Source organism: Mesoplodon bidens (assembly GCF_964165515.1).
Source record: "Mesoplodon bidens genome assembly, chromosome: 20".
In the NCBI taxonomy this organism is placed as follows: Eukaryota; Metazoa; Chordata; class Mammalia; order Artiodactyla; family Ziphiidae; genus Mesoplodon; species Mesoplodon bidens.
Genome location: NC_138181.1, coordinates 19,180,585 through 19,202,376, shown reverse-complemented (window position 1 = coordinate 19,202,376; position 21,792 = coordinate 19,180,585). Strand labels below are relative to the sequence as shown.

The 21,792-nt window shown below is 53.2% G+C and overlaps 1 protein-coding gene across 4 annotated transcripts; it reads right to left on the bottom strand.

Annotated features, from left to right (window-relative positions):
- Positions 1 to 1,220: 1,220 nt before the first annotated feature.
- DUSP4 (dual specificity phosphatase 4) lies at positions 1,221 to 18,465 on the bottom strand. 4 transcript variants are annotated; one of them, XM_081220821.1, is made up of 5 exons: positions 17,838 to 18,465; positions 16,352 to 16,852; positions 7,024 to 7,169; positions 5,859 to 6,078; positions 1,221 to 5,186 (listed from the first exon to the last, which is right to left on the bottom strand). In XM_081220821.1, the coding sequence occupies exons 2-5, from the start codon at positions 16,788 to 16,790 to the stop codon at positions 4,801 to 4,803; spliced, it is 1,191 nt and encodes a 396-aa protein (XP_081076947.1). In that variant the 5' UTR covers positions 16,791 to 16,852; positions 17,838 to 18,465; the 3' UTR covers positions 1,221 to 4,800. The 4 variants fall into 4 exon arrangements, with proteins under 4 accessions (XP_081076947.1, XP_081076949.1, XP_081076946.1 ...); XM_081220823.1 differs by lacking the exon at positions 16,352 to 16,852 and having other exon boundaries at positions 17,838 to 18,458; XM_081220820.1 differs by lacking the exon at positions 17,838 to 18,465 and having other exon boundaries at positions 16,352 to 17,780.
- Positions 18,466 to 21,792: the final 3,327 nt, after the last annotated feature.

The window sequence follows — 21,792 nt, the reverse complement described above, 5'->3', positions numbered from 1 at the left end:
CCATACAAAAGGATATAAATCTTACCCCCCAACCTTGTGACTCTTTTCTTTTAATTTTCCTGCATATTTGTTTCTTCAGGTGAAATCAGGGTCATTTTGCCATGTTCCTCCCAAATCCTGTTGGTGTTTTGATTGAGATGATAGTAAATGCATAGGTTAATTTATGGAGAAATAAAATCTTTTCAATAAGGAGTCTTTTCATCCAAGAACGCAGTATGTCTTTCCGCTTTTTTCAGATGTTCTTCTATGTCCCTTGGTAGCGCTTTACCATGTCCATCAGCTAGGTCTTGCCTATCTCTGGTAAAATTTACTGTAGGCAGTTTATCTTTAAGCTGATATTGTAAATGGGATCTACTACTTCTATTTTATTTTTAATGGATATTTTCATATAGGAAAGCTATTGATTTTTTCATGTTAATTTTGCAATCAACTACTAGCTGAATTCTCTCACTTCTGATAGTTTTTCAGTTGATTCCCTGGTGTTTTTCAGATACATATCATCCGCAGATAATTTGGCCTCACACTCTCCAAACTGTGTACCTCATTTCTTTCCCTTGCTAATTGCATTGGCCAGTGCTTCTAAAATAATGTGAAATAACAACGACACAGTGGACAGACATGTTTACTAACATGATTTTGGTTTACAATTTGGGAAATCTGTACCAGTGGAATCTGATAGAAGCAATGCCCTGATCAGCATTGGGGAACCACTGACATATCATCTTCATCCGTTTATTTCTTCTGTCTGGAAGCATACTGCTATTTCCATGCTACAGAATATGAGGGAACATGAGGTCCGTAAAATTTCCTAAGATTCTGTGAGCCAGGCTGGACCCCCTCGTTATTGATGGGGAAAGGTGGGGTAACTCCTTGGTTATAGCCCTAGTCACTTGTGCTTTAGACTATTTAAGATTGACTTCTCCCACCTGGGAACCATCCTTATCACTCCATCCTGTGCTTGGCACAAAGGAGACTCTCAGATGAAGGACATCTGTCTCTTATCCTTCACTTCGTCCTGTCTGACTAGAGAAATCAGGTTCTTGAGATTCCTATCCGCCTTCTCCTGTCACCTTCCTTGAGTGGTGTTTAGGGAGCTCACAGAGCTGACCAGCCTGTCTCCACGGGAGATGGTATGCAGTGCACAAGATTATCAAATGACCCAGATCTTCCAAGTCATGATATCAGCGCAGTTTTTCAGGAAAGGATAAACCAAGCCAGAGGTGGTTGAAAATGTATTTATTTTTCTTCAAATGATCTTTTTTTCAAGCAATAAATAAAAACTGACATGTTTGACTTTTCTAAAAAACAAAACCAAACAAAAAATCCCCTAGACTATATACATCCTACAGAAATACAAGCATATCAAATGTAGAAATGACATCACTCTGAAAGATGGGGCTATTTACAGAAGTTACAAGTATTGCATTGCTCTGTCTTGAAGAAGCCTCTTTCTCCTATGACTCATACACTCTAAGGAAAGGCAGGGTCCTCTTCAAAGAGGTGGCACTCTCCAGCCCTCTCGATAGACAGGGAAACTTTGAGGGAAGAACATCAACATCCAGACACTGTATTCGGTTTCCTAACAACGCTCCGCAGATCAGCTGGCTTTCGAGGGGCCTGAAAGGGCGCCTCGTTCAGGAGGTCATGTGGCCCCTGAGCTCCTGACAGAAACCATCTTGTCCCTCAGTGGAGCTGAGGGGACTGGCCATGAGTCCACGCTGAACTAGTGACAAACCCCTGGCTGTGGTTTCTTCCAGACAAGCCAGCTCTGTGTTATCAAGACCCAGCCTCCAAGAGCACCTTGCCATCCAGAAAGTAGCTTCCCAAACTTGGTTACACACGGAAAGCACTTGGGGAACTTTGAAACCTACTGATGCCTGGGACCCTCCTCCAGAAATACTGCTGTACTTGGTCTGGGATCGCCTGCTAGCAGGGTTTCAAAGGTCCCCAGCTGAGGCTGACGGGCAGCCAGGGTGAACCACCTCTTAACCAACTAAAGGCTTGGCAGCCCCTCCAACCTCACAGCCCCTTCCCCTCACATTTGAATCACCCGTCCCACCTCCCTCTGCCCATCTTCCCGCGGATTCTACATTTTTTCTCATGGCTTCCCAACCTTTTGGGTAACTCTCTGGAATCGGGCTAGGATGGGTACCTGAGGAAAATGGTCTCAGGAGGCCACGACTGAGGCTGGGAGCTCCCGGCCACTGGCTCACAGGCGGCTTCAGCCGAATACTGCTCCGGGGAAGCTCCACAAACACACTTGGGTCATACAGAGATGCCGGGAGGGAACCGGCAGCATTCTCCAGTCTCTACGGAAGATCCAGAGTGCCTACTGCCTTTGTCAACAGCACAGTTGGTCTTCGGTGTAAGTGGCAATGCTTTCCAGCCATGACACATATTTCGCGTCACCAGAAATCACTCCATGGGAGACACCTGTTGAAACCCACTGGCCATTTGGACAGACCCTGCGGTGCTGTCTTCATTACAGCTATTCCAAGTCATCAAAGAGGCTTCTGATGGGGGAATAGTGACCCAAATCCCTGTTTCCAATCAAGCCAATTTCCTATTTGATTTCTAAGAGTTTGGGGGCTGCTATTGAGTACAAAGAAAATGGCTTTATAAATAGTGGTTTGACGCTGTGACAGAAGACTTGAATTGGAAAGCAGGGAAAAGATCTGTCTGGGGCGGGTCCTGGGCTCCGACCATGTGGTCGGGATCCAGTCTGGGAAACCAGAATACACAAGTTTTGGTCAATGTACACTCATTCTGTAAAAAGCTACTTTTCCTCCTCTCTCAAGCAGTCCCTCCTGTGGGCCTATGTGCTTGTGGGAACCCACACTTTTTCAGACAGGGCTTGGGAAAGGCAGGACCAATGATGCCAACACAGGTTCATGTTTATGGAAGGAAATGTAAGGAACCTGGTCCTCTCTGGGATGTGGGGCTGAGAAGGAGCATTCCAACACTATTCCAACCTTGAGGCTTGAAGTTATTTATGGGTGAGCAAGAATGTGCATCACTTAGATCCTCAGAGGGCTAAAAAGGACCCAAAAAACAATACCAAAAAGCATGCTCTCGCTTCTAGACAAGTTTGGAATTACCTCTACCCTGGCACTGGGTAACAACACTGTTCCATGATACTACAAATTAAATAACACGTGGTTTGTTCCGTTCTCCCTCCCCCCAAGCCCAACCCACCTCCTCCTTTCTCCAAAAGCCATTCCTCCATCTGGAAAGGGCCCTGAAAATGGCAGTATCCCAAGAAAGGATTCTAAGATGGCACTCCAGTGCCCTGGACGCCTGTCACAGAAGCCGAGCAGCCAGCTCCCCTGCAGGGTCTGCCTGACTCGTCACTCATTCTCTCTTGCTGTCCTAGACTTCCACGGGACCTGAAATGGGGTGTCCGCTCCCTTCTTTTTATTCACCTATTCACTTTAAAAATATTCACCGACCCCTCGAATTTTAAGAACGCAAGAATCTGTTGGTGTCCTTCATTCCAAGCAAACCCCCTAAAATTAAAAACTCCCTAAAATTAAAAACTCTGATTGATGCAAAAGAGAAAAGAGATGGTGCTTCCACTTCCAAAAGGATCCATGTCGGGTCTATCTCTCTTAGCTGGGTTCCCCAATGGCCTTGCCAAATGATTCACTGCAGGAAACACTGAATTGCGCCCAACTGTTTTTAGGAGCACCTTATATGATATGGCATGTATCACAGATGATATACAAGTTCTCAGGCAGGTCTATGAGAAAAATGCTTCCACCGCCAAAGTGAGTTATTGATCACCAGAAACGGTTGTATTGTTGTGGTTTCAAATCGCTTCAGTGGCCCATGTGCCCAAGAACCAAGTGCGCTTCACGCTCCGTATTCACGGATGCAGTATGCGCGGATGCAGTATCCGCGGATGCAAGAATCAGCGGATTTACGCATCCACGGATTTGGGTATCCGCGATGGAGGGAAGGGGTGCTGGAACCAATCCCCGGCGGATACCGAGGGAGGCTGGAATGAAAAAGTAGTCCCTTCCTTTCTTCCTCCTCCCACCCCACCCTGCCCCCTTCTCAGCGGTAACAAACGCAAGCTGATCATCATGCTAACTTGTACACACCACTTACTTCCTAACTGCTTTGACGTCTGCATGCTATTGTGCTCTGCTGATCCACATTAACATAAATATATTCTAAATTCACCATCACTAGACTCTTTGTACTTACATACTCTGAGGAAATTCTTAATAAATACTTTTATTTATTATTAAGCATAATTATTCACCTGTTGGTGGTGACTTAGAAAGGAAAACCATGTCCTAAAAGATTTCTTAAAAAAAAAAAAAAAATCCTGTAACTACAACAACAAAAGGACCAAGCACACAGAACCAGGCACTTCTGGCAAACTTGTTTTTATCTTGTCCCTTTCCCTCCCCTCCCCCTCAATAAAACTGGGTGGGCACATTTGCCAGGATCTGTGGGTTTCCTAACTTCAAGCCTTACTGCTGAAAAAAATGAGGTAAGAAATTCCTATCTGAAAAGTAAAACTGACGCACAAACCAAAACCCAGGTCTTCCCTGCCTGCTGAGGAAGACATTATTGCTCTAAGTTGGAGTGTTGTGTTTGTTTGCGTTAAATATGTATTCGAAGTCCGTATTGCCATTCTAGCTGGCCCCCCGGTTGGCCAAAGAGAGATGGCTGGAAGGAGCTCTGTCGCCCCCTGCGGGCCAGTCCCGACCTGCTTGCTGCCCGCACAGGGCGCCACCCAACCCCGGGCTGAGAGCCGAAGGGTGTAGGGGAGGGAGGATCCGAGAGGCTCTAACAGCTGGGGGAGGTGGTGATGGGGCTGTGCAGATAGGGCAAGCTGCTGGGCGCCGGGTGCCCCCCGACGGAGACCGGGAAGCTGAAGACGAACTGCGACGTAGGGGTGGGAGTGGCCTTGCCCCGCTCGCGCAGCGGCCCCGACGGGCTGGCGGCCTCCACCGCGCAGGACGTGGCCAGCACCTGCGACTCGAACTGCAGCAGCTGCCCCATGAAGCTGAAGTTGGGCGAGATGATGCTCCGCCGCTGCTTCACGAACTCGAAGGCCTCCTCGAGCCTCACGCGCTTCTTCATCATCAGGTAGGCCAGGCAGATGGTGGCCGAGCGCGAGATGCCGGCCTGGCAGTGCACCAGCACGCGCCCGCGGCAGTCCTTCACCGCATCTGGGGCAGAGAGCGGCGTGCCGTTAGCGGCGCCCAGGTCCCCATCCTTCCCGGAAGGCGGCTGCAGGCGGCCTCAGCCGGGACGAGGGTGCGGGGGGGCACTGCAGAAGAGGGGGCCCTGCGGCTGAACCCCTGAAGGAACAGCGCCTCCAAGGCTGAGGCCGCGCAGGGGGGAAACCCACGGGGGGGGCCTCTAGAGTTCCACCCCCGCTAGGGTATTTCGGAGAATTAAGCAAACAAAGGTACTACGCTTAGCAAATACGCCAGCTGAAGCTGGTGCAATCCCGGCACACACGGCAGGGTTTTCATTTGCGGGAACAAAAACAATGACCCAATCCTCCCTTTGTCTCCCTCCCCATCCCCAGAGTCATCCTCTGGGCACCTGGGGACGTCCAAGAAAAAGGTACTTGGCTCTGTAAGCTAATAGCACCTGCTGTTTGCCTAAGCCCGTCATCCTATCCAGGGCCTGCACAACACCCCACGGGCAAGCCTTCCTATTGAGGAAGAGGGGAAACAGGCAGCGCCCCCACCCCGGATATGGCCCTTCCTAAGTCCCTTGTTCCACACACCAGTACCACGTGGTTCCCTCTTCCCTCCCATCCTCCCTCCGACAGACTTGGGCCCAGCACCCTGGCCTGGGAGGACCCAGCTCCCTGGCCAGAGCCAGCCTACCGATGTACTCGATGGCCTCCATGAACCAGGAGCTGATGTCGGCCTTGTGGTTGTCCTCCACCGGGATGCACTTGTACTGATAGTGTCCTTCAAAGTGGTTCGGGCAGTCAGAGGAGACATTCAACAAGGCTGTGATCCCCAGGGCGTCCAGCATGTCTCGCCGGGCTGCGTGATAGGCGCTGCCGAGGTAGAGGAAGGGAAGGATCTCCACGGGACCCCCCTGCACCAGAAAGGGAAAACAAAGCGCCCCCCCACCACGGGCAAACGTCGTTAAGTGAAAGGCAACTGGGCAGGGGGCTGGGACATGTGGGGCGGGGAGAGGGAAGCCAGTCTCAGGTGGGTTTTCACGGGCCCTGGGGACACTGCCCGTGGACCCAGCCCCTCCAGGTTTCCCGTGTGCCGCTCGGGCCCCGGGATGGGCTCCTTTCTGCTCTGCTATGGGCCCCACCTGCTGGTTCAGGCAGACCACTTCCCCCATGACAAATGAAGCTGGCCGTGCCCCACTGTTTGTGACGTGAAGAGCTTACACCCGCTACCACTGAGCTACGCGGCTTAGGCACTTATTTGGTTGGAAGCACCTTCACTTGGCAGATGAAAAGCAGACGCCATGTCAACCTCACACACAAGAGGAGGCATCCTGGCAAAATGAGGTAACGCTGGCTTCACTAATGACACTTTTCTGAGTCAGATCAACACAAGTGATCTCGGATTTGGGGAGCAGGGTTGCTGGACCCCATAAATTCACTCCATTTCCATCTAAAGGAAAGGGCTGGAAGAGGTGGGCTTGTAAGAAATGTAGTGGCATAAGCTGGTTTTCTTGGGAGAAGGGTTGGGTGATCATTTATGTCCATTTAGCATTTACAATTAACTTGTATGGGGGGGCGGACAGCCGAACTGTTTTGAATCGGGGCTGGGGTTTTGGCTTCCTACAGAGCAGCCCACATGCTTCTGGCCTCCTTCCTTGCTTGTGTGCACATAACTCTAGAGGCTAAGTCGGGGACGTATGTGTTTATATTCTTTTCTTAGGTGAGGGTAATAAGAGAGGCAAGGGGAAGACTTCCAAGGAACAGTGGACTCCACCTAACATCACACCCCGATACTCAACACATTCTCCCCAAAGCGAGGCACTGCGTCCAAAGCCTTTGACAAGCAGTCCTCTTCACACCTGGTCGTGCAGTGGGGTGCCGCAGGAGCTGCAGCCCAGGTCCAAGGACTCGGCCGTGCTTGGCGGCACAGCAGGTGGGATGGCTGCCAGGGCCTTGGTTTTGGAACAGAATTCCGGGTACTCGGAGGAAAATCTCTCATAGCCACCTGTAAAGGAGAAAGATATTCACGTTAATGGGGTCACTGAGCCAGCAGGAAACCACAAAGAACTTGAATCCTACCTGATGGAGGAGAGCTGTTGGGAAGCTGGGGCTGGTTGTACCTACATTTGACACTGGGTGGCGCTGAGGGCCCAGAGATAATGGCTATGGAGACGTTTTTCCCTGAGATGCGGAGACTACATTCGTCCAAGACTGCATCCTGAAAGCTGGGATGAAAGCTTTAGGGACAAGACTTCGGATTGGGATGCAGATGCACAAAGGAGGGTGTGCAGGGGAGATGAAGAAGGGATAATTTCTTTACAGTGATAACAAAGAAAGAGGGAATAGCCACTGGGGGTTTCCATGAGCACTAAGGCAGCCTTCAGCTGGCCCCTGGGCCCTACAAAAATGTCTGTCGTCCCCCAACTCCAGCCCTTCTTTTAGAGGGGTTCTCCAATGTGGGAGAGAATAAAAAACTATTACCCTGGCACCAGCCCTTCTGGATCTCAGCAACAGAACAGATGCCAATCGCACGGCCCCATGAACAGCTGTTCCATGGACATGGGGCCAAAATGAGAGCAAACGGGCTTAAATCTAAATAAATCCCTCTTGCTACATACAGGTTTGGGGCAAGGGAGGATCTCCTGACCTGAGGGTTGCTAAGCCCTGGAATGGTTCTCTGTGGGGTCGTCTTCTGGGGAAGGGAGGCCGTTTAAGTAAAAGATAAACGGCCAACTTCTCTGGAAAAGTGTTAGTGCCATTCAGGAAAGGGCCAGCTGGGCAGATGTGGGCAGAGACGTGGGCAGAGATGCGGGCAGTGAAACACACCAAGAAGAGAGACTTTCAGCCCGTAGCTCTGATTTTCTTGTGATCTCTGGGACTTCCCTTTGCGGGACACTTACCATCTATTGTCAAGGCTTGGCCCTGCTTGTATTTTTATTTTTGCAGTTTCTGTTGGACCAAAGATGGATTCTAAATGAATTCAGTAGGGTCTGCGGGTTCTGGAACAACCACTCAACTGATGGTCACGTAGGCAGCTAGCCCGTTACGTCTTTATGACTAAGTGATGGGGTGGGTGCCACTGTTCCCGATCACCACTGTGCAAAGCAATTTTCCAACATGTGACGGTTAGTCAATTACTTGCCCTGAATCCCAACCCTAGAAACTTCCGCTTTGGAGAGGAAAGAAAATTACGTTCGCCACATCACTAAGGCTTCCAGAAACAGGGCAGACAGTTTTTCCTCTCTGATTGGAGGCCTCCTGTTTCCCCCACTCCCTCCCGCAGGCTCTAAGTGGATATTTCTCTGGTCCCAGGCCCCGGCTCCTGCTGAGTCATAATGACCAGCCTCCCTGGAGGGAAAACCTGCTAGAGGGGCCAGTACTGCCCACTTCCGATGTGCTGGTGGCCTCCGTGGACTCCTCGTCACAGGAGCGGCCTCCCCCGCCCCCGTTATCACCCCCATCTGTCCCCTTTCCCTGTAAAGCTGTAAGCACCACTGCCCCGAATGTGGTGTGTGCGGGAAGAAAAGCCAGCAAGTGCCTTTAGCTGAAGTCCCTGGGATGGCCCCCTGGGATGGGAAACTTCGGGAGATGCTGCCCTTTGGAGAAAGCGGAAGGAGAAATGGGTCACTCGACCAACGGAGGTTGATCATCTATATGAAAAGCCATCACTTGTTATTCTAGAGACTTCTACAGGATTTGAAATTTTTTAAGTAAGATGATCCGTGTCTTTATTACATACTTTGAGCTAGTAAAATACATTTTTTTCAAAGAGATGCAAGGCATAAGTGGTGCCCTCCAAAAGCTCATCACCTAGACAGGCAGGCCAACAGTCACAGGAGGGCCAGGGCCTGGCTCCAAGGCCACAGAGGAAGAGCAGCCCTGAGGGACCTACAGGTGACTTCAGCTTTACTGGCAACTTCCCAGACCCTGGACAGCCTTCTCCTCCTGGGCTTTACTTATTTTTTCCAGTAGGCATCTTGAGAGCTGGTAGTTAAGACAGCAGAAGAACAGGTACTGGGCACTTCCTGAGCCCAGAGTGCCCTGCCCAGTCCGGGACACCTGCTACCTCCCAGGGTCAACCATCAATCAATCCGGGACGGGGAGGGCCCGGCAGAACCCTCGGAGGGCTCCGAGCCTGCGGCTGACCCTGGGGGTGTGGTGTGCAGGGGAGGGTGCAGGCGGCCCAGAGGCCAGACCCGGCCTGAGGGGGGCTGTCTGTCGTCACCCCCAGGCTGCTCATAACAGGACAGAGAGACAGCAACGGTCAGGAAAAGGCACCATTACAACAAAGTGGAAAAACACGATTACTGAAAAGTCTGTTCCCTCTGGGGGGTTTTCAGAGAACAGGCAGAAAGGAACTAAGTGCAGAAGCAGATTTGTTCAAGGGACAGGAACAAGGTGAGGGCTGCGTCCCTCGGTGGCAACAGTGGAAAGGTTTTCCCTCCTGAGCCGTTGCTAGCTTTGGGGGCGGTCTGTGGCTGGTCGTCACAAGGAGCATCACCAAAGGATCTCCTTCGGGGGCCGAGGTGCTGCACTGAGGCCAGGCCCTCGGATGAGCTGGACGTGCCCTGGTGGGCCTGGAGCTCGCAGGCGAGGCAGTGCAGACACAGGAGTGCAGGTCAGGGGCCATTCAGTCCACACCCCACGAGGCCACACGCCAGGAAGCCACCTCCAGGCATCCCATGCGTGTTCATAAAAATGACAGACCCTCTTAAAAGGAAGTGTTCATTATGTGTCAGGCTCTTCCCACACAGGTATCCAACCAGTAGCCCTAGAGGAAGGCGTGACACGCCCCAGTTTTACAGAAGAGGAAATGGAGGTGCAGGGCAGCCCCCAGGTAAGGGCGGGACCGGCATTCAGCCCACAGAAGGGGCCTGAAAGCCACTTTGAACCTGGCCGTCAGGAGCCCACCCTGCTGCTGCCCACTGCTGCCTCCCCGGTGGGCCTTCTCTGGGGGGCTTGCCTGCTGGTTTCATCACGCGAAGAAAAAGTTTTCACGCAGAAACAGAAGGGATGTGAACAGAGCGCTGCAGACACTTCACCAAACTGCTTCTTTCCGGTGCTTTTCCAGGTGGTCATGGAGGAGCCGTGACCAGCGTTTTTCTATTTAATGAAATAGAATAGAAGCTACTTGAATGCACTGCATTTACAGAGCGTGTAATTTCACGGCACTGTGCTTTCAGAGTGACGGTCCCCGTCACAGGGACTTCAGCTAAAGGCACTTGCTGGCTGGCTCTTCTTCCCCCACACACCACCTTTACTCCAGCCCGAGTGTGGCATTAGCCCCGTCAGTGTGGGGCTACAGACACCTGGCCAGGTGATGAGCTACTGGAGGGTACCACTCACGTCTTACATCTCTTGGGGAAAAAAAATGTATTTTAAGAGCTCAAATTACGTAATAAGCACACGGATCCTTTCACTTAAAAAAACATTTCAAATCATCTTGAAGTATATAGAGTAGCCCTATACTGGGTCGTGGCAGAAATGAAACTGAATTTCTTAGGGTGGCTGGGATTGAAGAAGACTGTTCCCAGCCCTCTCTCCTCCGTACCTCCTTCCCCAGCCCACATCTGTGCAGGTAGCAGAGCCTCGGCGCTTTCAGTAAGAGCTAGATTTAGATCTCCAAGTTTTATCCAAAACTCATGAGAGGGAAAGCTTATTGCCACTGTAGACCCGGAGGGGAGCGCTCTATCCCCTGACCCCTGCAGATGTGCAGGGTGGGCAAAGCAGACAGGTGTGGACGCGTCCCAGCTCTGACTGTGGAAGCCCAGCTAACACATTCCCTCTAAGTCCTGTTTTCCACCCTCAAAATGTAAGGATTCCAGACGATATCATCTCTAAGTTCCAACGTTCTGTGATCCTGAATGTCCACAAACTACTTATTTGCAAACTACAAACTGACAGCAGGTGCCTCAAGACCTACATTTCCATCTTCTGAACACATTTTCACAGCACAAACGCCAATGAATTCCCACCTGGTTTTCTCCTACGTCCTATTGCATGTAATTCTGTAACAGACATGCTGACTAATTTTGACCTGTTTTTCTCATGTTCTTATTTAACAGTATACCTTCTAGTCTTAAAGCTCTCGTTTTCTCAACTTCATTTTAAAATTTGAGAGCCTTGGGGGGCGCGGGGGAAAAAGGACTATAATTTTCCACTTGATTCCCCTGAGGAATAACTACATCTACAGTTCCATTCTGTGTTCTTTTCATCTTCTCACACAGAAACTTTAGCTTTGAAAACTGGCTGGCCTCCTGCTCATGCAGGGGTGGGAGTGAATGTGTGAGAAAGTCCTTGGGAAAGGGCAGGCTGGCGTAGTGCTGGTCGTCTCACCATAATAGGACTCTTTAATGGGGTCTGTGATGGGAAAGACTGTCTCTTGGTGGTGACGATGGTCACGGATCTTAATGTGGCTGCCAGTTTTTCCCCGTGACCCTCTCCACGCTCAGAATATCACCCATTCACAGACAGGGCTCATGGCCTCGCTCTCTTGGGACAGCTTATCAATACGAGGCAAATGTTGCCCAGCAGGCGAGTCTGGGGACATTCGAAGGTCCTTTGGCTTTGAGAACTTCCCTTGATGTGGGTGTTGACCTAGCAAGCGCCCCTCTAAATGCTGAGCAGCATTTCCAGTTTAGCTAAATGGGCTTCTCATCTTGGGGCTCGGTGTCAAGACCTCGGTCCTGGGCCAGCTGGGCTGACACCTGATGCCACACTCGGCCAGGGCCTTGTTTGCAGCCCCTCCCAGAGTCCTTCTGTGCTATCTGCTCTGTTCAGCAAGCCGCCTTCCGCTGAGAGTCTACATTTCTTCCTCTCAAACTTCCTCTTTGTTAGATGCGAACTGCCTCCCAGCAAGGAAACCAGCTATCTGGTTTCAGATGTTCTGATTTTTTCAAGGAATTTCTTGGCTCTTTAAAAAGGCCACCCTTTCTCCTCTCTGAGTTCTCTGTGCAGCCCACCTTGGTGGGGACAGCCTACCTTTCCTGTAAGCATCCAGGACAAGCCCAAGGGAGCTGTGATAGGCTTACAGACAATCAGGTTGTCACTCTCAATTTACACCTACACCCTGTCTTTAGTTGCTTTTGTTGGTTGGAAACATCCAGTTCAAATGATGCAAAGAGTAGTGAGTTTGCTTCATTCCTTACAATTCTTTAAGGCCTTCGACTAGGGGTTAGGAATTACCTTTAAGGCCTACTTTTTTTTTTTTTTTTTTTTGGTAATTCTAACAATTCTTGGCTGTCATGGGCATTGTGTCCTGTTTGCAAGGAGAAAAGCCAGTCCTTTTGCCTTTGGGTGAAAGAGGTGTTCAACCTCAGCATCCCCCAGGACTCTGCTGTTTGATGCCACTGACCTCCTGGAAACGGGGATGGGCAGGGCAAATGGACACAGAGAAAGAAAAGACAGATGACAGTCACCCGAACCCCACCCATAGCATTCATTACGGGCCTTAGTGGCTGTTTTCACAGGAAGCATAATGCCAGGGCTGTATGATCAGGCCTGGGGACTACTGGGTAGGTGACTTCCAACCTGGAAGGAGAAGCTGGAGTATTTAGTTGATCTTCCCAGTTTCTCAAAACAGCTCCAGGACAGCTTTTAAATCAGAACTTGAATAAGAATGGACAAAGGTCATGGGCTGAGATGAATTTTAGATAGAAGGAAAAGTAAGATAATGTTTTTATACCCGACATCTTCGGCATAACAGACTGATTTATTTGGAGACTGTGGGAGGTAAAGGAAGACTTCTGTTAGGGTAAGAAAATGCTCTTTTTATCTTTCTCTACTGACCCCGGGCGGATGGGGTGGGAGCGGTTGTCTAAAACCCTATTCCAAGGATCTATGAGGAGCGAGAAGGGGATTTCAAAGGAGATGTGTACTGTAATAAAATCTGAAAAGCTAAACTTTCTAAACTGTCCCGAAAAATGTCTTACAGGATTTCAAATAAAATGAGCTTAAAAAAAACCCTTTATCCCAATGGGAAGCTTTTACTAGCCAAAAGAGCAGAAAATGTAGTGATTTGGGTTACTGCTTTTAGCAAACCTTGGGTAATATTAGGAATGTAAAGGCCAGATAGTATTTCATTGATAGTAAGTGAAGTTTACTCTAAACTGTGAATTCTTGCCTGCGGTATTAGTTATTAACTGCCTGCAATGAGTAACCAACTTTCTGCCCTCCAAAGTGGCAGAAATAGGAAAATCGGCCTTTAAAAATGCAATTAATTGGTAGAATTAGATAGCCTGTGGCCAGGAAGGGTAATAGAACTTCTGAAAATGCCCAGCTGTTTTTCCTCTCCCTCCAGGACGGCAGACACCAACAATCAGTCTTCCACTGGCTTAATGTCTGACCACTTTTATTCCACACCCACCACTGCACATGAAATGAGATGCCCAGGAAGGCCCATAGGCTGCAAAATAAAGGAACAACTCCGGTGGGAAAAAAAATGACCCAACCCCTAATCAATTAAGGCATTTACTAAAGATAATCTAAGGGGCTTGTCTCCCCCTGTTTCCCTTTAGTTCCCCGTCCCCAGCTCCCCACGCCCATGAGCCCACATTTCCACTTCTCCAAGGGATGGGAGTGCAGGAGGCATGGCTGTCCTTCCCCTGAGGCACGTTCCCGCAGCGCTGGGGGAGCAGACCACGCCCATTTCCCTCTGCCCTCACTAGGGATGCCTTTTCAGTAGAAGGCAAGGAGAAGAAAGAGGACCTGTGTGGAGACCGCCTCTGCTTAGCACATAAATGAAAATAAGCCAAGTTGAATAGAATAGGACCCAGTTAACCTCAAGGATGTTCCACCACCACTGCAGAACAAGCTGGAAGGAGGCCCCCCGCGCCCAAACTCTGTGAATTTTAGGCGGCTGCTTCCAAAGGCAGGCTCCCTTTGCTTAGAAAAACCCAGCTGAACCTCTCCTGGCTCCTCCCGGGGGGCCTGTTCCCGGAGAGAGAGAAGTTCGGTCCAGGCCTAGACACTTTCCGGCTCAGAGGATGCGGACTTGGAGAGGCAGCGGGCGGTCCTCCCTGCCCGCACCAGGGCAGACAACAGGAGGCAGTGCAAGCCTCGGGAGGAAACAGCCTTTAAAACACGCCTTTTCCGTGGGCCAGGCACCTCGCCAACCGCCAGGGGACTGTCGTTTTACCCACAGGCTGCCCGTCCAACGCAGCCTTCACATTAGCATCTGCCTTGAGCCGGGCGGCCGGTCCGCAGGGCGGCTCTCGGTACAGGTCTGGCTCCGGGCTCTCCCGGCGGGATTCGGGGGAACCAGGGAGGTGCCGCGAGCCCCAGGCGGAAGCCTTAAAAATCTCTCTCTCTCCCCGGGAGCGGGGCCTAAGTGTCTGCGCGCCCGGAAACCCTAGGGCGGTCCTCTCCGGATTTCTTCCAGGAAGAAAAACAAAACAGAACGAACCCAGACCCCACGTGCGTCTGCCCTACCTCGACAAGGGTCCTGGGTTCAGGGGCCGCGCAGGCAGGCGCGCGATCGGGCTCCAAATCAGGAGCGATCGAGGTCAGCGCGGCACGGAGAACACCCCGGCCAGCCCCTGCCACTCGAAGGGACTTTGGTTCCAGAGACATTTCTCTCCTCGTCCCCACGAGCGCGGGCACGCCGGCACCATGCGAAGGAGTGCAGGAGGCGTGCATCAACAGCCCGGACCCCAGCCCGGCGCTCTACCCGGTCTGGGGCCGCGTGGCTCCCGGCACAGCTCGGCGCCAGGGCAGGCGGGGGCCCCGGGCCCCCTGCGCCCAGCTCGCCGGGCTTAGCGGGCCTTCCGGTGCAAGGCCCTTCCTGGCACTTTCTCTTAAAGCGCTGGGAGGAGAAGGGAGGAGCGTTTGGTTCAATCTGAGGTGCCAAGGGCCGCCCTCGTAGAGAAAGAAAAATCAGCAAAATCGCCTTAGTAGTTCAACCAAAGGTCAACAGCAGCATTTCCCCAGCAGCTGACAGGTCAAATGGCCAGGAAACAACTGCCGAGAACAAAGTCCCCCGCTGTTCACGGGGGCAAGCCTGGCCCGCCGGCACTGGGCAGTGTTGTGCTTTTTGGCAGGGGCGGCGGGGAGAGGTTTCCGCCGCGCCTCCCGCCCCATCTCCCTTCCTCTCCGGTGAGCGGGTCTGGAGAGGGCAGGGCAGGAGGGAGGGGGGCCAGGGGCGCCGACAGGGAAAGGGGCGGCTCTTTGATGGCCCGGGTCCGAAACGCCTCTAGGCTTCGGAGGCCAAGACCCACCGCGGGCGAAGGAACTCGCGGAATGCGGCGCGGGAGGAAGGGGCGCTGCGCGGCAGGGGCCCCAAGCAACCCGCCAGCTCTCCGCCGCCCGACACGCCCGGCAGGTGCGGTCGGCGCCCCCGTCCCTCCAGGTACTTGGGTAGCCCTCGGCCCTTTCGGGGTTTCCGACTTGCACATTTGACAAGACCTCCCCTCCCCAAGAGTTTCGCACTTAAGCGCGCGCCGCCATCTGAGACTCGAGTCTGAACAAAAGGTCGCACTTGTCGCAGTTTGAGGCCCCGTCCCGCCTTGCGTTCCCCAAATACTCGGACCTCCCGCCTCCCGCTCCGGAGCCTGGGGATAGCCCGAGGCGGGAGGGGTTGGCGACCCTCCAGGTGGAGCTCGGAGTTGGGCAGCAGGGGAGGAGAGAACAGATCGCTCCACATCAGGCCCGCAAGCCGATCTTCGTTTTTGCGTTTATGAAGGGCTGGTTTCCAGCCGGACCCGCAGGGCCCATCCCATCCCCGCGCTCACCCTCCTTCACCCCCTGCCCCATGTCTCGGGATCTCTGGGTCGGACTCAGGGCGGGGCCCGGACACGCCAAACCAACAGGCCTAACCTCTCCCCCACCTCCCGCACCGTGGCACTTGGGAGCACTTCCCTGGACTCGAAGGTGGGCAACGCAGCTGAGTCGCTTCGCCCACAAGGCCAGACCGTTAATGGCTGTAAACAATCGCAGAATCGCCAAGAAGGGTCCGGAATTTCAGGTGACGGAGCCCTCGCCGTCTCTGAGGACCTCAGGAGCTCGCGCTTGCACACAAACACACAGAATCCTTGCACACCACGCGCACACACCAGTACGCACAAAGGAGTGCGCGGGGGGGATCCCGCAGCCACGAGTCCCTCCAGGCACCACTTCTCCTGCCCACTAAGGCTCAGGCCGCGGAGCCCCGCCGCATCGACCCTCCAGCTCGCGCCCGGCGCCGGCGTTTACCTTTGAGCAGGCAGATGTCGGTGCGCTCTGCGTTGCGTCGCAGCGCCTGCACCACCAGTGACACGGTGCTGTCCTCGCGGAGGCTCTCGGCGCGCGGGCTGCGCTCGTCGTAGACGATGACGGCTGAGTAGAGGCCGGAGCGCAGGCGGGCGCGGACCTCCTCCTCCGCGGGCAGGATCTGCTCCAGGCTCACCGAGCCCTTGGCCCGCCGCCGCACGATGGTGTTGCAGCGCACGTTGACCGAGCCTCGGATGTAGCCGGCGCTGTGCGCCAGGAACGGTCGGCAGTCCAGCAGCAGGCACTTGCCGCCGCTCAGCAGCCCCAGGGCGCCGTGGCTGCCGCTGCCGCTGCCGCCCGCGCCGCCACCGTTCTCGTCCCGGTTCATCAGCCTTTTGAGCACGCTGCAGTCCATCTCCCGCAGCTCCTCCACCGTCACCATGGTCGCCAGGAACTGCGGCTGCTGGGCACGCGAGGAGGCGAAGGACGCCCGGGCCAGCGGGGCTGCAGGAAGGGGCGAGCGGGGGCTAAGGGAGGGCGCGGGCAGAAGTGGCCGCAAACTTGGCCCTTAGAGGCTCCCACGGCCGAACCTCTTCTCCCCGGTCCCCTTCCTCCCGCAGCCTCGCAGTTACATAGCAGTCCGATCGGCCTCGGGCGCCAGGCAGCAAGGTGCCAAGGGGGAGGTGGCGGTGGAGGGGAGTGTGTTTACGGGAGAGGACCAAGGGCTTCTTTCCGTTGTCGCCTCTATTGTATTTTGCCCGTTGTGCTGCTCCGGCCGCCGTTCCCCACGAACTGCCGGAGCTCCGCGGTCTGCCCCAGCCAGAGTTTCCTCTCCTCGGCTTATAGATTTATTAATGCTCCTCTGCTCTCCCCCGGGAGGGGGCAGATTCATTACTACCTCGCGAGGCCCCGCCTCTTTCCATTCTAGGTCGCGAGCCCTGCTCCGCCCCCCGCGCTCGCTCCCCGCCCCCTCGCGACTCCCCTGGCCCCGCCGGTCCCACCCCCTCCGCCCGCCCGGGCGCGTGAATGGAGTACCGGCCGCTCGCGCCCAGTCACGGGGACGCGACGTCACAAAGAGCGGAGTAAACAGGGCGCGCGGCTCTCGCCGCCAGGCCCATTCATAAAACCAAGACCTAGAGAATGAGGGAGGAGGCCTCCGACCCGCGGGCGAGCCGCAGCGCCCGGACTTCGTGAATGGAGCTTGGCGGCGCCTCTCCCCGGCCTCCGCGGCCCGCGTCCAGCCCGACCCGAGTCGCCGTGCAGCCATCGCACCCCGCCGCGGTGGTGGCGGCGGCGACGGGCGGAAAACAAAGTCGCCAGCCGAGAAGCCGGCCTAGCGGAGGCCTGGGCTTGGTTTCGAGGTTTCATCCCTCTTCACCTCCGTGCTTCCCCCTTACCAGCCTCGCAGGTGTCCCCCCACGTACCCAAGTGGACTGGGGAACCCTGCACCGCAGCCCAGCCGGCCCGGCCCTCCTCGCCCCAGGCTTACGGAGTGCGTTCGGCCCGCCAGCCGTTTTTTCTCTTGCGATTCCTCAGCCATGAGCTTCTGCCTTAGCCTGATCGATTTTCATCTTAAACCGTTAAATCAGCTTTATAGCTTCCCGAGGAACGTGGGCAAACCCCAACCCAGACGATGAAAGAGAAAACCCTCCCGCCCCAAAGCCCAGTTAATAGGAGTGAGGTGTGGAGTCTGCTGCTTTACGACCCGGAGGGAGGCATTAATTGAATCCGGAATGTTGTTCCCAAGAAGGAAGGCGGGAGTGCCACTCCCTTCCACGCTTCCTAAAGATGTTTATTTAACCCTGATGCGGGAAAAAAAAAAACCCGACGTTTTCGGCTTTTGGAAAAGTCCTCAACCCATCTTGTACTCGTGTGAATTGTCTTCTCAGAAAATGACAATTAGGGTCCACATTTGGTGCGAAGTTAGACCCAGGGAAATTGACGCGTGAAGGATTTAATACGCTCCAGGGCCGATTCAGGTTTCTTTGCCTTGCTTTTTCCATGTCAATTCGCATTTTTCCCGCCCCCGTTTTTACTTATGCATTTCGTTTCCCAGAGGCCGGTTTTGGCAGGGGGTGTGTGCGCGCCGCGGTGGGGTCACGACAGAAGCCAAAAAGTATTCGCCCATCTTGCCAAGTCTTGTTAGTGAGAATTAACCAGCGAGCGGGGAATTACAGGACTCGCTCCGGGCCTTGGTGGCAGCGGGGTCGAGTCTTCCACTCTGGGTCTGCAGAGGCAGCAAGGGCCGCTGAACCCGCGGGGTCGCTCCCTCCCTTGAGTCGGCCTTCCGCTCCGCCTTTGTTCCCCGCGGAGCGGCTCTCCGGAGATGTCACCTCCGGCCTCCAGGGCCACCCCTCCACTCCCCAGCCCGGCCTCGGCGGCGACCTCCACTTCCGAAACCTACGACCCGCGCTCCCCTCCCGCTGCGCCCGCGCTCCCGGACCCCCGGCCCAAGCTGAGTGCGCCGCGAGGAGCGCCGCTCACCCGTGGAGATGCTCCGTTATACCTCGGGCTCCAAAATGGCTCTGCAATGCACAGATCCCGTCTCTATTTAAAATTTACTACTTTGTTCATCGTGGATTCTTTTCGTGGGGGGGGGCACTAACTTTGTTTAAGGCACTACATTAGGATATTTATTTTGACCACTGACTTTCGGGCTCCCCCTGACATTGTGCACACGAGGCGCGTGCTCACTCTAGTCCCGGGCCTGGAGGAGGCCACCGCTGCGGACAGACCGAGGCCGCGGGGCACTGCGGAGGGGCGGTCAGCGGTCAAAGGCTCGCTGCTTGGCTTCTCCGCTGGGAAGGGGTCTGTACTCCCTCCAAGGGCAAAGGGGGCCTCTGTCCGGTTTCTCACGTGCTGAGGTGGCCGTGAGGCTCCGTATAAGGACTCACTTTCCCTGGTACACCAGGAGCGTGCCCTTCCCAAGGGGTTCCCACGCCCCGACCGTCCCCGGCTTTCCCGGGCCGCTCTTGGGCAGCCAGGCCCGCTTCCAGGAAAACGCCGTTGCCTTTCCAAGGGCTTGAACTGGACATCTCGCGGAAGAGCCTCTCAGTCAGAGGCAGGTCCGGGCCAACTGCGCACGTGTCGCAGGAGCTGGGAGACGTCCCCCTGCCGCACCCGCCGGGCTCTGCTAGCCTTTGTCTCCCCAGCGCGGGGGGCGCCTCCTCGCCCGCCTGACCCACTCTCGGCGCTCACGTGGCCCGTAAATAACAGTCAAATCCGGGGGGTGGGGAGGAAAATGCCCACCGAACAAAGACTTGCTTTCTGCACCTGACAGTAATCCGCGGTCGAAGCCCGTAAATCCCGCAGGCAAGGCACAAGGAAGGGGGCGTGGGCGGGCGCGTGTGAGCGTGTGTCCACGTGTGCGCGCCCGCGCCTGCGCTCCCGCTCTCTGGAGGGGAGCCGGAGCTCCCACTTCACGTAGTTAAGCCGAGAGCCGCTTGCGTTACGAACGCGAATGCCTCATTTTTGAAGAAGACTGGGGGAAAAAATCCTCCCCCTTCAAGTTAGGAATTAGCTTTCAGTTGTGTGAATTTCAGCCAACGAGCTTTAAATTTCGTATTTATCCGGGTCCTCTATAAGCACCCTAGATAATTGTTTTAATTTTAATTTTTGGTATTGTAAGTATGGGGGCCATTTGCTACACAGTTAAATGAATACAATGTGAGGGCTACCCGATACCGGCTATAGAGGTGATAAAACTTGTCTCCATTGAGTATGCGGGGGTGGGGGGGGGGAACCTTAATCAGTTTACACAGGAACCTCGTGAAACAGCTTGTCAATAAGTAGATCTTGGAGAAAACAAAGGCATTTAGAAGGAAAACATTGAATGTCATTTCAAAGTTAATTTAATTAAGGAGTTGGAGGAGTTGAGATGGGATTGCCCAAGGAGAGAGATTTTATTTATATTCAGCACGAAACCTACTTTAAACATTCACTGTGACATGTAAATCCAGCTTCTCTTTCATCAGACAGTCCTCAGACAGACCTTATTAGTCACTGTCAGGCCTGGCAAAACCCTTGTTCTTGTTTAAGAACACTTATTTCCAACTAGGAAGTTGTGTGATCTGGGAATTTAAAGCCCAGAGTGAGGATCCCCAGAGAGGACTATGGCTTCTATTCTGGTTTTGATGCCAACCTCTGACTCACTGCCCTGTTCCCAAGTGCCTGAATAAAACTTGCCTGAAAAATCATTAATGAATTAATCTAGGTGGTGATGGAAAAAAAGGTTCTGTGGATTCCTCTTTCCTGAGTAGAGAGGGTGCCTTGCTTATTACTCTCAACTGGAACAAGAATGGTCCTTTTTGCATGGAGCTGTTGGCTAGGTTTCTTAGATCAGCTGATTGGGGAGCTTCCCCCCATAGTGGGAATGCTCAAAAGAACTGAGAGGCTCTCTCATGCCCCTCAAGGTCAGAAGTCTGTATATACTGTGTGTTTTGGGCAACGGGTATAGATGGAAATGAGGAACGTCTGTCCTTCCCTGCCCACGGCTGCTCATCAAGTCAGGACTCAAAAGCAACGGGAAGTCTTCAATAGTGAGAATGAACATCACCAAACAACCTCAGAAACATAACCTGAAGGTTTTGTTAGTCCTGACTTTGTCATAGATTTGTTCCATAGCCTCCATTTATTTTTCTATCCACGATACTGTAGTATTTCCTGATGATTTAGAGTGCTGGGTTTCTAATCCAGGGACTCTGCAGAAAGGTTTAATATGTTGCTTCATTCAGTACTTTATTTTGAAAACGATTCAGTCTAGGCTATGCCAGCATCTAGCTTAGTGATCCCGGGCAAGACAGTCTCCCTGGGTCTGTTTCTTCACCTTCACCTGTCGGATCTAGTTCATTTCCAGCCCTGTGTGATTCTAAGCAGGAGAGCTCTCTGCCAGCCCTCCCTCCTCAAAGCTAGGCACACTGAAATGCCACAATGTGTGCAGAACAGTCTCTGCTTCCTTTCTGTCCCTCTTTTGCTTATGGAGAGCCCAGTTCGTAGCTTTATGTTTAGTCTAGTGCTAATGTCCTAAGCCTCTTGACAAAACTTCAAGTTTTTAAAATCAAAATTAGGAAACAAATACTCCAAATAGGAGATAAAAATCAGCTCAGAGTTTTTTTTTGGGGGGGGGTGTCATTCTAGCTGTGAATATTTTCATATTCATATATTCAACAAACATGTTAAACTCAGTGGGGGAAACTTGTCTGAAACACTGTGCCTTCAAAGAGTTTATAATCTAGTTGGTCTAGTTAGGGCGTGATTGTCACTGTAGGTTACTGCAGGGCAGAGTCTAATCAATGTCTTTAGGGAAGAACAAACAAAATGCCAGGGGGATTCAGACAAGGAAGGGGTTGAAATGCGTTGCGGGATCCTTAGGGAAGAAAAAGGCCATTGTGAATAAAATGAATTTCATCTACTTAAATGTTATCCTTGATTTCTCTTGGTCCTTT

What these genes read in the sequence shown, in the direction of transcription:
- DUSP4 (XM_081220821.1), bottom strand. Translation starts at nt 16,790, where the DNA reads ATGGTGACGGTGGAGGAGCTGCGGGAGATGGACTGCAGCGTGCTCAAA. An exon ending in CGACATCTGCCTGCTCAAAG is followed by an intron (nt 7,170 to 16,351) that starts GTAAACGCCGGC and finishes TCTCCTTTACAG; the next exon opens with GTGGCTATGAGAGATTTTCC. An exon ending in GGAGGCCATCGAGTACATCG is followed by an intron (nt 5,187 to 5,858) that starts GTAGGCTGGCTC and finishes TCTCTGCCCCAG; the next exon opens with ATGCGGTGAAGGACTGCCGC.